Genomic DNA, 13,332 nt, shown 5'->3' with positions numbered 1-13,332 from the left:
ATAAATTTTCATTTATTTTCATGTAAGAGTGTAATTAATAACCTGATTATATACTCATATAAAAACAGACCTAACCGACTTATGTGTAACTATTTATTTATAATCTTTCTATTCTTTTAAAAATGAAATATCTTTTAATTCTCTTTCATAAGAGGGAAATCTAGAAATAATAAAAACTACACTAGGAAAAACGAAAACCTTTCCATAATGGCCAGGATGTGCGCTCGTGTGTGTTTGTGTGTGGGAGGGGGGGGGGCAGCTAGTGACTGCTATTGGTTTTAGTTGTGACAAAGCAGCCTATATAAAATGTATCTGGTCCAGATTGGGTGTAGTAGCCCCCCCCCCCCCCCACACACACACACACATAATTAACCACACTATCTGGATCCGTCAAAGATCTACATTTGCTTGTAGAACCCATATGATTAAAACAAGCCCTGTTGAATATATACATGACCATAATATTAACCAAATTGGAAGGTGGAAATTAACCTATAATTCCCTTTCCGGAAAATTCTACATAATTTAGGGTATGAGACTCCCACTAGCAAGGGAAACAACTCTAAATTTCTTTTAAATATAGTTAACATTGATTTGAACTATTCCAAGTAAAATGTTTCATCTGGGCTTCCGTACACATACCAACACAAATTGATTGAGGAACTGTCTGCATTCACAACAAACGTACATCGAACCCGGTGTTGTGAGCATGGCTATATTTCGTAAGTATTGGAGAGTCACTTCTGATTGCATCTTACAGTTATTTTATATTTTGTAGTCCTTATTTTTGAACAGCAATGCTTTTTTAAAATATTTACTTAATGTTCGTTTTTTTATGTTGCCCTATTTTATTGTAAATATTGATTTAATTCTTTAGTACAGGATTAGGAAGGAAATTCGTAATGAACACATCCGTGTTGTGTAATTATTTATATTGGAGTATCCTTTCCCTGCTGTGCAGATCCTATTTCTGTCATACCGATCTTTAATGATCCGCCACTTACTAATACATTTTCAATTCAATGTCATCTCCAATATGCATATGATATATGCATGTGTTTTAAAGAGACATGCACGGGGAGATTATATAAAACTGGTTCATTCTAGTTCTAACTAGTTGTCCCACTAGCAATGGTCGCTAGTGTGTTCCGAATACCCCCCTCCCCCTCCTCCTTACATGAATTTGGACTAATTTCATAAAATTTAGTACCCTCTCCGACAAAATATTGCCTCTATAAGTAATTAAATCTTTAAGTGACCCTTTCAAAGTTCAAACGTATATATTTTTAATTTGCTTTATTGAATTTATACCATTTATAAATCAAATTGATTATTTAATTCGTGCGAGATACCTTACTTAGATCTGCGTGATGCAACTGTTACACTAGATCATGACGGGGCGTAACTCGTGTGAAAAAAGTTCAACGTAGTACACGTTCTTTGAATCAATATTGTTTAAAAATAGATTTATAAATGTGTAACCGTGTTTTCCGATATATAAAGAGGAAAGCTCAGTTTTTATTATTACTAATGGAATCAATTATTAGTATGTGAATAAATAAAGAATACGAAATAAACAAGACATGATTGTGAAACACAGATGCCCTCGCATGGCATGATGGAAGCTTATGGTCAAGGTTAAAATTTCTAAAATGCAAGCCAATCGACACAAGGTAAAAATTGATACTTGAGGAAAAAACTATTACAAAAAAAAAAAATAAATAAATATAAAAAATAAATATGTCTGTGAAATTTGAAAGCCCTAGCACCAACAGTTCAGAAGTTTTGGCAAAAATTCAAGTCATTCTTAAACATGCATGCATGTTTTAAATAAAAATGTACAAGTCAACACCAAATTCAAGGTCGAAAGGTCCTGTATAGTGTATGTAAAGGATCAAATTGTGGAATGCACAGTATATGAAAAAAATATTACCTTAGCGTCATCCGTTCAAAAATTATGCTACGATTATTTTTTTTCAAATATAAAGGTGATCGAAGGTAACAAAGGTTCGTATTCATTACAACAAAAGATTTGACCTATTAGAGAAAACAATTTTCCGGAAAGTCACATTTCAAAATCACTGTTTCTAGGTTGTTTTCCGTATATTTGTCAAAATTTTAGGTTCAAATTTGCATTTTGAACCCAAAATTTATAATTTGCAACTTTGAAATAACCCTCCAAAGTTGGACAGAACAGCATTTAATATGTCCGTTAAAGCACCAATTTTTGCTTGAATTTCTCAGTTTATATTAAAAGTGAACTCCGGTTGCAGACGGCAAAATTTCCAGTTTTCGTAATGGCGCCAGTTCTGTCGTTTGCCTTAGGGCACGTAAAATATCAAAATCGCAAAAAAGCCTGGAAAACGTCAGATATTTCGGACTAGGAAAACTCAAGTTAATTTAAAAAACCTAGCTATACTCTTTCAAAAGTTATGGACAACGCAGTTAACATGGTTAAAGTTTGTACGGACAAAAAACAAACCAAATACCGTTGTCCCCAAACTATGAATACAGGGACATATATGTCAACAATATTTAACAGAGGTGAAGCATTAAAGCGAGGCGTGTACAATGTGTATAGTGAAAGAGGGGTATATCATTTTGTCTAGCAGGGTTGAGGGTACATCACATTCACAACTCGATCCTACACCATTGAAAAAGATCAGCGATTTTTTTTTATGGTGGAGGGGAGGGTCCCATAACAAACATGGACTTTGCCGTTATACTTACATGAAAGTGGGGTATTATTCTGTATGAGCAGTGCTCTCTTAACTTCTAGTTTTAATAAGTTGCAACACACGATTTGTCTGCGTACTCATGGATCCGCCCAAGGGCTTATTTTTAATTTTTGGCTTTGAGAATAACGTCACGTTACAGCTGTATAGAATATACATGTACACTATATGATGGGACATTCCGATCTCTAATCAATTTTTGGTCTGGAAAGTATAGAAAGCGACTCTCTCATCTCTCTGATACATTGAAGAAAGGCCAATGTCAGGATAGAATCAATATGAAGAAATCCTCTTTAATTGTACACAATCCTACAATATTCCTTTATTTAAAAAACACATAATTTGATTTGCATATCATCTTATCTGTGTATTCTCAAGGTAAAGGATTATTTCTTTTCCACATTAATTGACAAAGGATGGGGCGGTTGGGGGTTAAAGTACTCACATGTACTGTAAAAATTAGTTTCACACCACACCATCTATATGAGATGACGACTTTGATATTGATTGATTAAATGATGTTTAACGTCCCTCTCCAGAATTTTCACTCATATGGAGACGCCACCTCTTGTCGTGGAGATGTCATGTAAATCAAATTAAAAATTCAACATGACTGAGAGCTGAATATTTTGTCCTATATTCAGCACTTACTTTCATTGAGCAGTAAGGGATCTATTTCATGCCAGCGCCTACTGCGACACGGGACCCCGGTTTATACGGTCTCATAAGAAAGATCGGTCTCCAAGTCCCACAGTGGGATTCGAACACGCATCAACTCCTTACTCCGCAACTCTAGAACAGACGCTCTTACCACTGCGCCAAGCGGGCGACGACTACTATTATATGTTAAGAATTTACTAAAAGTACATTAAATTTCTTGACATTATTCAGGGGCTAGGACTGGACAGATCATTGATCCATTTCAAACATTTGGATATCGGTGTTCACAAGCACCTAGCTGTATATGATGTATATCCATTCCAGAAAAGGATGTGAAATGGCAAATGACAACGCACAAATGAACTTTTCTAAAAGTTTTTACATCATTACAACTTGTAATTTAAAATGTGGTTGTCTTTGACTAAGAGGTCATGATTGCACTGCCCTTTAATATAGAAGCATTTTCATAATTTGCCAACGAGCAACGCTGAACAAATTAGCCAAAAAAAATCCCATGTTCTAATTTTCCAGCAGTGGTCAATAACACCTCAATTTTTTGTAACTATGTGACCGCTCGGGTTTATCATAACAAAACGATATCTATGTGAAGGGACAGTTACCTCCTATCTCTGACCTTGCACTTTTATCAGCCCCCTATCTTTGTAATATTTCTCCGCACGTCAATGCAGTGTTGTTCTGACAAAGCTATGTTTTGGCTTCTGGATCTATAACTGTTCTTGTCATTTCCATTTGTTGTATACAGTTTATTGTTTTTGAGTTGCAACACGTTGTTTTCTCAATGTCTACAGGTAATGCGCTCAGCCGAAGTCTTCCTGAACTTGATAATGGACCTCAAGGTCAACCGATTCTGGTCCAGAAAAAAGAACCTGACGAAAACTGGACAGACCACACAACTAAGGGTTCTCCAACTACAAAAGTATACAAAAGACGCTGGGTGATTGTGAGTCTGTTTTGCCTCTACTCCATGAGTAATGCTTATCAATGGATTCATTTGAACATTATTGCCAACATCATCACAAAGTATTACAACGCCAGTCTTCCAGAAGACAGATTCCAAAGGGAGACAACCGTGGACTGGTTGTCTATGATTTATATGTTAGCCTACATTCCACTCATATTCCCGTCTACTTTCTTACTCAATAAGAAGGGACTTCGAGTTTGCGCCATTGCTGGGGCTTTCCTGAACGCTCTTGGGGCGTGGTTGAAGGTGGCCTGCATTTCCCCCGATCGTTTTGCAGTGCTTATGTTTGCTCAGACTATTTGCGCCATTGCGCAAATCTTTATTCTTGGACTTCCCGCCAAAATTGCCGCTGTATGGTTTGGTCCCAACGAAGTTTCAACAGCTACCTCTCTTGGAGTGTTCGGAAATCAGGTATTTTCGGAAGAAAAATGTATTCTAGATAATTTTACTTCCTGGTCGATGCACAGTACTAAGCTTAAGGTACTACTTACCCGTATAAAATACATTTGTTTGAGGAATGTCCTGTTATAGTCATCGTGTCTCATGAATATTATGTCCACCCTGAAATTCATTCATGTTTTTCTTGTGAATTTTAGGTAGGCGTTGCGATAGGATTTTTAGTTCCACCCATCTTAGTTCCAAACAGCGACTCACTTAAGGACATCGGGGACGATCTCAGTATCATGTTTTATGGTGGAGCTGGTTACATGACCCTGCTTCTCATCTTAGTTATAATAAGTAAGTCTTATAAAAACTTAACCATAATTTTAGAAACAACCTATTATAAGGTCTTACGTTTTCCTTTCCTCACTCCGGTATGAAATTAGGTGGATGAGGAACGTCGCAAGCCACATGTCTTGTGTCCACACTTTTACAAATAGAATCGATACAAAAACTTTTGGCTTGAAACAATGGTGGCAGACCTAACACGTTTGTGACCTTGACCTTTGACCCTGTACTGAATATATCAATAAAAATCTTGAAACTTTTGTATGCGTATTAGAGATGGATTAATGACCTTGAATATATATTTTTTGGTCCATCTTGAAATTAGTAGGAGTCCTTTTTAAAATTTAAAAGACAAGTAAAGTCATCACTTGGAAACCATTTTGTGCTTTGTATGAAATTTTGACCTTGGACTTTATATCCATTATTGTAGACACATAAATGCTGAGTATGTAATATTTGGAAGTTTTTAAGGAGAGACCCCAACATCCCCCGAGTAAGGCACAAATGATGGCCCTACAGAATGTCCACGAAGAGCATTATGGGAAATCACTGCTCAACCTTTTCAAGAATATTGGATTTGACATCCTCACAATAACTTACGGTAAGCCAGGGAAGTTCATTTATTATCAATAAATAAATTCTGTAATTTTGTAAACCAATATTTGATGTTCCATTAATAAGATGTAGTCTCTAGCAGAAAGACTGTAAAGAACAGGAGAAAATCTTCCTCTAAATTGCGTACTATTTATATCTGTCTATACGTAAATAAGGAGATTCTGTAAATCCGTAACATGTATTCGGCGCCTTAAACAATAATAATAGATCACATATATTATAGCTAATATCCTTCATTCTGCAGGTGTAAATACGGGATGTTATTATGCAATTTCCACGTTACTGAATCCAATCATCTTAGATTACTTCCCGGTAAGAACATTCAAAGTGTTATAACTTTTATCATAATTTAAATAAAGTTCCTAAAAGAAAGTGCACAAAAATAGAAGCTTCAATGCTACCCGAGACAACAACTGTTTACTATGTATATACTCTTTAGGGACAGGCTCTATTGAGAAGTTTGATGGTCCCCCGTGGGGGATATTAAAACGAGTCATCAACTTCTTAACAAAGAATAAGGGACTAACAAGGGGGGCCAAAACAATTCTGTCGTTAAGAGAAAAATAATTCGTCTAGTATTCTGAAAAATTATTTTTAAAAAGTATTGTTTAAACAAAGTCGATGGATAGATGAGTATACAGTGCATATGGTCAGAAATGATACCACGTAACTGTAATTGTCTCACACATTTATTGTGGAGTTGTCATCTATACACGTGTCATACCGCCAATAATTTACGTGATCCTTATCTATTTGGGCTGAGGACTTCTTATCAAAAAGCATAAAAATGTTGACTGGCTTTTAATCATTGAGCGTTGAACTTATGTCAAGAAAGTTAGCCCAATAACTAAAGCAGAGGGAAAAAATTAAAATGGAGACACAAATGGTTCATATATGTCAAAACTCAAGACAGCATCATCAGTTTAATATAAAATTATGCTTTGGAATAATTTTACGTGTCCAAAAAGTCGCAGATATACATTTTTTTTCATAAAACTTGAACGAATACATACGTAAAATGAATCAGTTTAACCGCATACGTTTTAATTTTTCTTGGCAAGTCTCACAATATGTGATTTAAAATGTCAAAAAAGTTGCATAAATGAAGATGTTTACAAAAAAAACAAAAAAAAAAAAAAAAAATAACATCAAAGAAAAGTATATGATTTTTTGGCATTTTTAATCGCATCATTTACAATGAAAATCGGCCAAAAGTGGGATCAGATGCCATGGAGGAGTGACCTTCACCTGCCTACATGTCACATCCGCCGTGTGCTACTTGACATGGTCGGGAAAACGGAAAAGCAATATAGACAATTTAGTCCATATTTGGTATCATCTGCCCTTTACATCCTGTTGGAATCTATTTGCGATCTTGTGTGTTTGATCAGTGTAATACAATAAACACTGATAAAACAAACTGAATACTTCAGCTGATAAAAAGGAGAAAATTTTTTTTCAAGAACAATAGGGCAATGATCAGATGTTTCGATAAGCAAGCAGCTGCAGCAGATTAAAGTTTGTTCAGTTCTTGCCATAGTGCCAATAGTCAAGAAAATAAATCTTTGAAAAACTTCTCCAGATCTGAAGATGTTTTCAATCATGTATCGTCCATGTTATCTAAAGAACATGACACTGTCAAATTGTCTCTTGTAAGCGTGTTTTTGCCAATTGCAAAGAGTCTGTCACTTTGACTGTTCAATTTTTATTCACATGAAAAAAATTAATTGCTCTTAATATAAACACCGTAATGCATTCTAATATAGACGTTTCTGTTTCATTATGAATATAGGGTCATGAAGAGAGTGCTGGGCAGATCGGTCTGACCATTGTAATAGCCGGAGTAGGCGGGTCAATTGTAGCCGGAATCTGGCTGGACAAAACCAGGACATACAAGTACAATATAGAGTGACAGCTTTTGTACATGTACATACATTTATATGAACAAACGGTTACAAGAATCCAGAAAGACTATAGTGCTAAACAGAAACATTGTACCACCGTTTCAAAATATTAAATAATTTAAAATTGTAGACATTTTAAATAAAGTTTTGACATTTGAAAGGATATTGAATACATGTACTAGTATGATGATTTCATGAACATGTCGGCTGAATTACATTTAAAACTCAAGAAACTCCGGGTTATTTTCAAATCAGTGAATCATATCATTATTATAAAAGATAAGAACATATCCTTTGTTACAGGGGTACAACGTTTGGTATCTATTTCCTGTCAATGGCGGGTATGGTGGCCTTCACCTTTACCCTTGATGTTGACATTTTATGGGTTGTCTTTTTATGTGGAGGGGCATTAGGGTAAGAAATATATACACGTAATGTTCGAATTATTTCGTAATAAATATTACTTGTTGAAAATGATTGTTTCTTACCAAAATAATATTAACTAAATAATAACTAACGACTAGGTTGCATAAATTATTATGTTTAACTGATATTATTGATCCGTAGAATAGATATCTTTAAAGGTAGAAATATTGAAGTATTTTCTTAACAGAAAAAAAAATCAAAATTCATTTTGACAAAATATCTAAAATATGCAGAGCGGAAAAAATGACTGATTTCATATCATTATTTCTGTTGATATAACTAGCTTCTTTATGACCGGGTACCTTCCCGTTGGTTTTGAATTTGCCGCCGAAATCACCTACCCGGAATCGGAAGGAACGTCTTCCGGTTTACTGAATGCTTCTGCGCAGGTACAAATTAGTGGTCCTGCTAATATAATTATAATAATGTAAGGGATTGATAAAAGTCGGGTGGTCCTAAATATAAATAAAATATTATACTTAAATAAAATTTAATGTTTTTCCCTGACATTTAGTAGGTGAAAAATGATTTTATACGGGTCTAAATACATCTATTGAAAGTTCTAAATCTCAGATTCTACATGCTGTATTTTTATGATATCGGAGGTGATCTTGCTTTACTTTGCAGTTCTTTGGGATCATTCTAACCATTGGTTGTAGAGCAATGATTAACAAAGTGGGGACGTTCGGTTCAAATCTCTTAATATCAGGAACACTTTTGCTAGGAACCATATGTACGGGTAAGTATTGTGCATCGATTCAGTCTTCTGCTCATATCACCGGCATAAAAGGCGTCAATTCGTTTTTGAGCCCGTATTGAAGGTTCAAAGGCACTGAGGTTTTTGGTCTATCCTTTCTATTTTTGTATGTTTCTTGTCCAGGCTGCAAAATCTGTAACATTGCTCATAAACTTTTGAATGGTTGATGTTAGCCTAAGACTTTCATATTTCACATGTGAATACCTTTTGACTTTTCCTTGGCTACATGCACTTGACCTCCTGACTTTGACCTACTTTTGCAAAAATTTACAAAACTTTCATCTAAACTTTTGGTCAGTGGTACATGTAGCTTGGAATGTACTTGTAAATATGATTATTCCATTTCTCCAGAGCTTTCTTTAGATACCAGCATTATTTGCAAAAGTTTTCATAACTTATCAGGAATTTCTTTACTTTTGGACAAGAATTTGGTCTAGTCTTGGATGTACTTTCAAATATAATTATTCCATTTCTCCTTTTCACATTTTCGAGCTTTCTTTTTAACCAAACTTGGTACAAAGCATCCTTGGGTAAAGGGGAGTTTAAATTTTTAAAATGAAGGGCCAGCATTATTGACCTTCTTCTCAAGAACCACCGGGCCAGGAAAGCCTTGAAGCCTTAGTGTAGATATTAAATTGTTAAAACCATGCACTTTTTACAGAAATATATATTTATTTTGACAGAAATTTTTTTTTTGTAGATATTAAATTGTTAAAATCATGGGGGGGGGGGGCCACAATAGGGAAGTCAAGTTTTACATAGAAATATATAGAACAAATCTAAAATCTTCTAGAATTTGTAAAAAAAAATTAACCTTGTCTATGTCTTTTGTTTCACCATTTTCGCATTTCTTGTGAGACTTCTTTTTGGACAATTTTTTGCTCTCGTGACATTGACCTCAGAGTATGACCTATCGTATGTACACGTACTACCAAATATTTCTAACTGTATATGCTAGCTTCAATCAGGCTCAGTCTCTCAATCCTTAGTAAAATGTTTCATTTCATTTCCTTTTAGGATTCATTGCAGCTGATTACAGACGGCAGGAAGCTGGGAAAGAGGTAATTATGTGAATCGATTTGTGATGGAAATATTAGGAAGTTTACTGAGAGATTACTAGATATTTTCTTTGTCCCTTTGTATGTAGTATGTACAATTTTGTATGGATCGTGTTTATGTCATCATCATAAAAATATTAAGTCACTGCTAATTGTAAGATACTATTAATATTAAATAATGAATAGTAGGTATTGACCTATTTATAATTAAGAACTGACACATTTTTACCCATTTCAGTACACCAATTTCGAGATCAACATTAAGCCTGAAAATACGTGGTATATGTGTCTCTTTCAATGAGAGTTTTAAAAGTTATTCATTCAGCACTGCACTGGAATTATTCAATCATAAAGACCAACACAATCATACACAATACCTTGGTCCTATTTAACCATTCATGGCGTCTCTTTACCCCCAGCCGAGATTTTTCTCAATAAGTCGAAAAAAACTTAAAAAATAACTTGTGAATTGTATTTTAAATTTTTAACTTTTTTTTTTCATTCTACACTGTTATTGATATCCAAGTTATGGGTTGTCGGTTTATATGGAGCGCTAGAGTTGTCATTAATAGAGGTGTCTAAAGCATCGTCGGAACCCAGGGGTTTTTCTCTCCAGTTCATCCGGGAAGAATGTGGTGTAACGTAGATAGAAAACACGTGAAACTAGCGTGTAATACTACACATGTAGTACTTTTGTATACTAGTATGCTCAGTATTTTTAATTTTTAATTTCCATGATTTTTTTAAGTTTTCATTAATAATAGGGCTAAACACATGCCGTACGTGTAAATCGTCTATTAATGAAACCAAGCATATTTTATTTTTAAAAAAAGATTTCAGTATACATGTGTATCTTTCGTAATAATATTTCAAAACTTAATGCAATTTTCATCAAAAATTGGAATAACGTTGTTTATAATTATACTAATTTGTTAGTTCCTATCAACATAAAGGAAATAATAAAAATATTTAATTCACAATTTGCAGGATTCTTTTGAGCAAAATTTTTATCAACAAACAACATCTGGTGTGAGAAGTTACTTGTTGTACACACGTAAGATCTACAGTACTTAATCTTATATTTTAATTTTACAGATATTGGAGCAGATGGATACTGCTTTGGAGATAGAAATATCAGAGAAAGACAGTGAGAAGTCCCGAATGACGGAATCAAATAACTGTGACAACCAGTTGTGATATCATCAATTGTATTACGTGCGTTAGTCGTCTTTACGGTCTGGATGGCTAAAGAAAGAGTATCACGATCTCGATTTATCAAGATCTCTCAATATAAGCTTAATTTTCTCAATGTTTCCGAACGTAAAAAGGTGCTACTTGTATTGAAAAGCAGTATTGCATCTGATGACCTATGACAGTATTTCTTAATTTATACATGTTTACACCTCTCCTAAAGTTTGGGAAGTGGTGATATCATAGCCATAGGAACTAGGGGCTCGGGGGAAGGCCTCCCCTCCCCCAATAATATTGTCGATATATATAGAATACATGTACTTGTACCAGACCTGTTTACCCTTATCGTTGTCTCTCAGTATTCTTTATAAGATTTGTCCGTGAGAATTGGCATTTCCCAGTAAGATTTCATTTTCCATCAATTTTTCATATATTTAATGGAGACAACTGCTTTTCTGATTACTAAACTAAAACATGGTTAAATAACATGGTCTTTGTCATTTCATACCACATCGTTTTAAACTGAATTTGAAGTAAGCTGAACTTGGCAACCCGACATCACTTGTGTGTTTGAAACCTCTTTTTTTAGAGATAAAAAAGCGTGAAACTGAGGCAAATCATAACGAAAACTAACTGCTCAATTCAAAACAAATGTATTTCCAATTTCCGTACTTTCATAATAGCAAAACGTGAGACGTAATTTGGACTAAAAATCTGTACAAAATACGGCGAAATCGTAAGAGTAAACAGGTTTGTTGTACTATAGAAAACATAGCTTCTATATCGTTGTGCCCCCTCAATAAAAAAAAGTCTTATGACCCCCTTTTTAATTGCATGTCAAGGAATTTTTGGCAGTTGATAGAGCCCCCTAGCTCTCCCAAACTCAAAATGTATGGCAGTGGCCCCTGGGATTCATTTAGGTTTTTGGGAAACTATCCTTTCTGAAAAAATTGTGGAAATCAGCTGGGGGTCTGATTGAATGTCAGCCTTTTTATAACCATTCAGTGCATAAAACAGGGGGGGGGGGAACCCATATTTCACACTTTCTGATAATCCTGATAATTTTTACTTTAAATTTCCAATTTTTCTGAAGAAAAAAATTGTTTGAACTTTTTATTATTGTTAGGGAAATCTTTTACTCCCTAAAAGAGGAAAAAGGGATATTTGGGGAAAAATACCTAATATCAGTAGTAAATTTGCACAAGCACTTGTTTCAAATACCTAATATCAGCACTTGTTTCAAATACCTAATATCAGTAGTAAATTTGCACAGGCACTTGTTTCAAATACCTAATATCAGTAGTAAATACACACAGGCGCTTGTTTCATATAGTACGCTATTTTTTTTTTTATTATATAGTAAAGAAAAAACAACTAGCGTACTGTATGAAACAAGCGCCTGTGTAAATATGCCCTAGATTAGATCACAAAATTAGAGGATAAGGAGAGAAATATTAACCATGTAAAAATCCTTGGTCTATTCAAGGACCCATATAGGTCCCTGGTCTATGGCTTTGGGACTTTTTATCAGTAATTATGCAAGCACAAATTCAGGAGGGAGGAGCAAAGCAATATTGTTGGGACAGCAGAAACTGACAATTTCATGAAATATAATATGCAGGATGCAAAGAGTGTTCCCTAAACAGTATTGTGTGTGGTCTATTAGGGCATAAGGCCGGTTTAGGACGCTTTTTTTTTCTTTCAGATACATTTGTTTGTATGGAATTTAGTATTAGTTATAATTAGTCATCGTATGACTACGGATCTCTTGGTCACTGTGTTGATTCACTGAGAGTATGGTATATACCTGAGGTGATCTAGAGAGAGCAGGATTGATTGTGCCATATACATGTTTCATTATTTTTCATCATCACAAGCAACAGGTTTTGTGTCCATTCTTTTTGCACACACAGAATGGAACAAAATGCATAACTTGTGACTAAAATTTTAAAAATAACTGCAAGCTTAATGTGTAGTTACAAACGCATTGACCTTGCAGTTCTAATTACTACATTGTACCACCGAATAAATGTACCACATATTTTGTTGCAGTAAAACTGACAAGTTTGTGTTTATTTTTAAATTCATTTTTTTTATGGTTTTGTGTTGTGTCTGGTAATTGGACTGTATGTGTTGTTGTATTGGATATGGGTAGAAAATATTTTACTACATTTACTATATTGATGTATAATTATAGGAAAAGAATATAAAGATGACTTCAAAGAATTGTATGTATTTTACAACTGGAAAAGTAATTATTTTGTGGATACTTACA

General features: G+C 34.4%; 1 protein-coding gene across 1 annotated transcript; it reads left to right on the top strand.

Moving 5' to 3' along the window:
- Nucleotides 1-635: 635 nt before the first annotated feature.
- On the top strand, nt 636-12,277 carry LOC134275052 (heme transporter FLVCR2-like). The gene is made up of 11 exons (XM_062757293.1): nt 636-722; nt 4,205-4,788; nt 4,974-5,115; nt 5,570-5,707; nt 5,966-6,033; nt 7,514-7,617; nt 7,929-8,039; nt 8,335-8,440; nt 8,679-8,790; nt 9,826-9,869; nt 10,962-12,277. The coding sequence occupies exons 1-11, from the start codon at nt 710-712 to the stop codon at nt 11,061-11,063; spliced, it is 1,524 nt and encodes a 507-aa protein (XP_062613277.1). The 5' UTR covers nt 636-709; the 3' UTR covers nt 11,064-12,277.
- Nucleotides 12,278-13,332: the final 1,055 nt, after the last annotated feature.

Source organism: Saccostrea cucullata, unplaced genomic scaffold, assembly GCF_032062105.1.
Source record: "Saccostrea cucullata isolate Sc308-1 unplaced genomic scaffold, CSIRO_AGI_Scuc_v1 ctg659, whole genome shotgun sequence".
NCBI lineage: Eukaryota > Metazoa > Mollusca > Bivalvia > Ostreida > Ostreidae > Saccostrea > Saccostrea cuccullata.
The sequence above is the reverse complement of the archived record's forward strand: the minus strand, read 5'-3'. Positions and strand labels throughout refer to the sequence as shown.

What these genes read in the sequence shown, in the direction of transcription:
- LOC134275052 (XM_062757293.1), top strand. An exon ending in TCTCATCTTAGTTATAATAA is followed by an intron (nt 5,116 to 5,569) that starts GTAAGTCTTATA and finishes AATATTTGGAAG; the next exon opens with TTTTTAAGGAGAGACCCCAA. An exon ending in GCTAGGAACCATATGTACGG is followed by an intron (nt 8,791 to 9,825) that starts GTAAGTATTGTG and finishes ATTTCCTTTTAG; the next exon opens with GATTCATTGCAGCTGATTAC.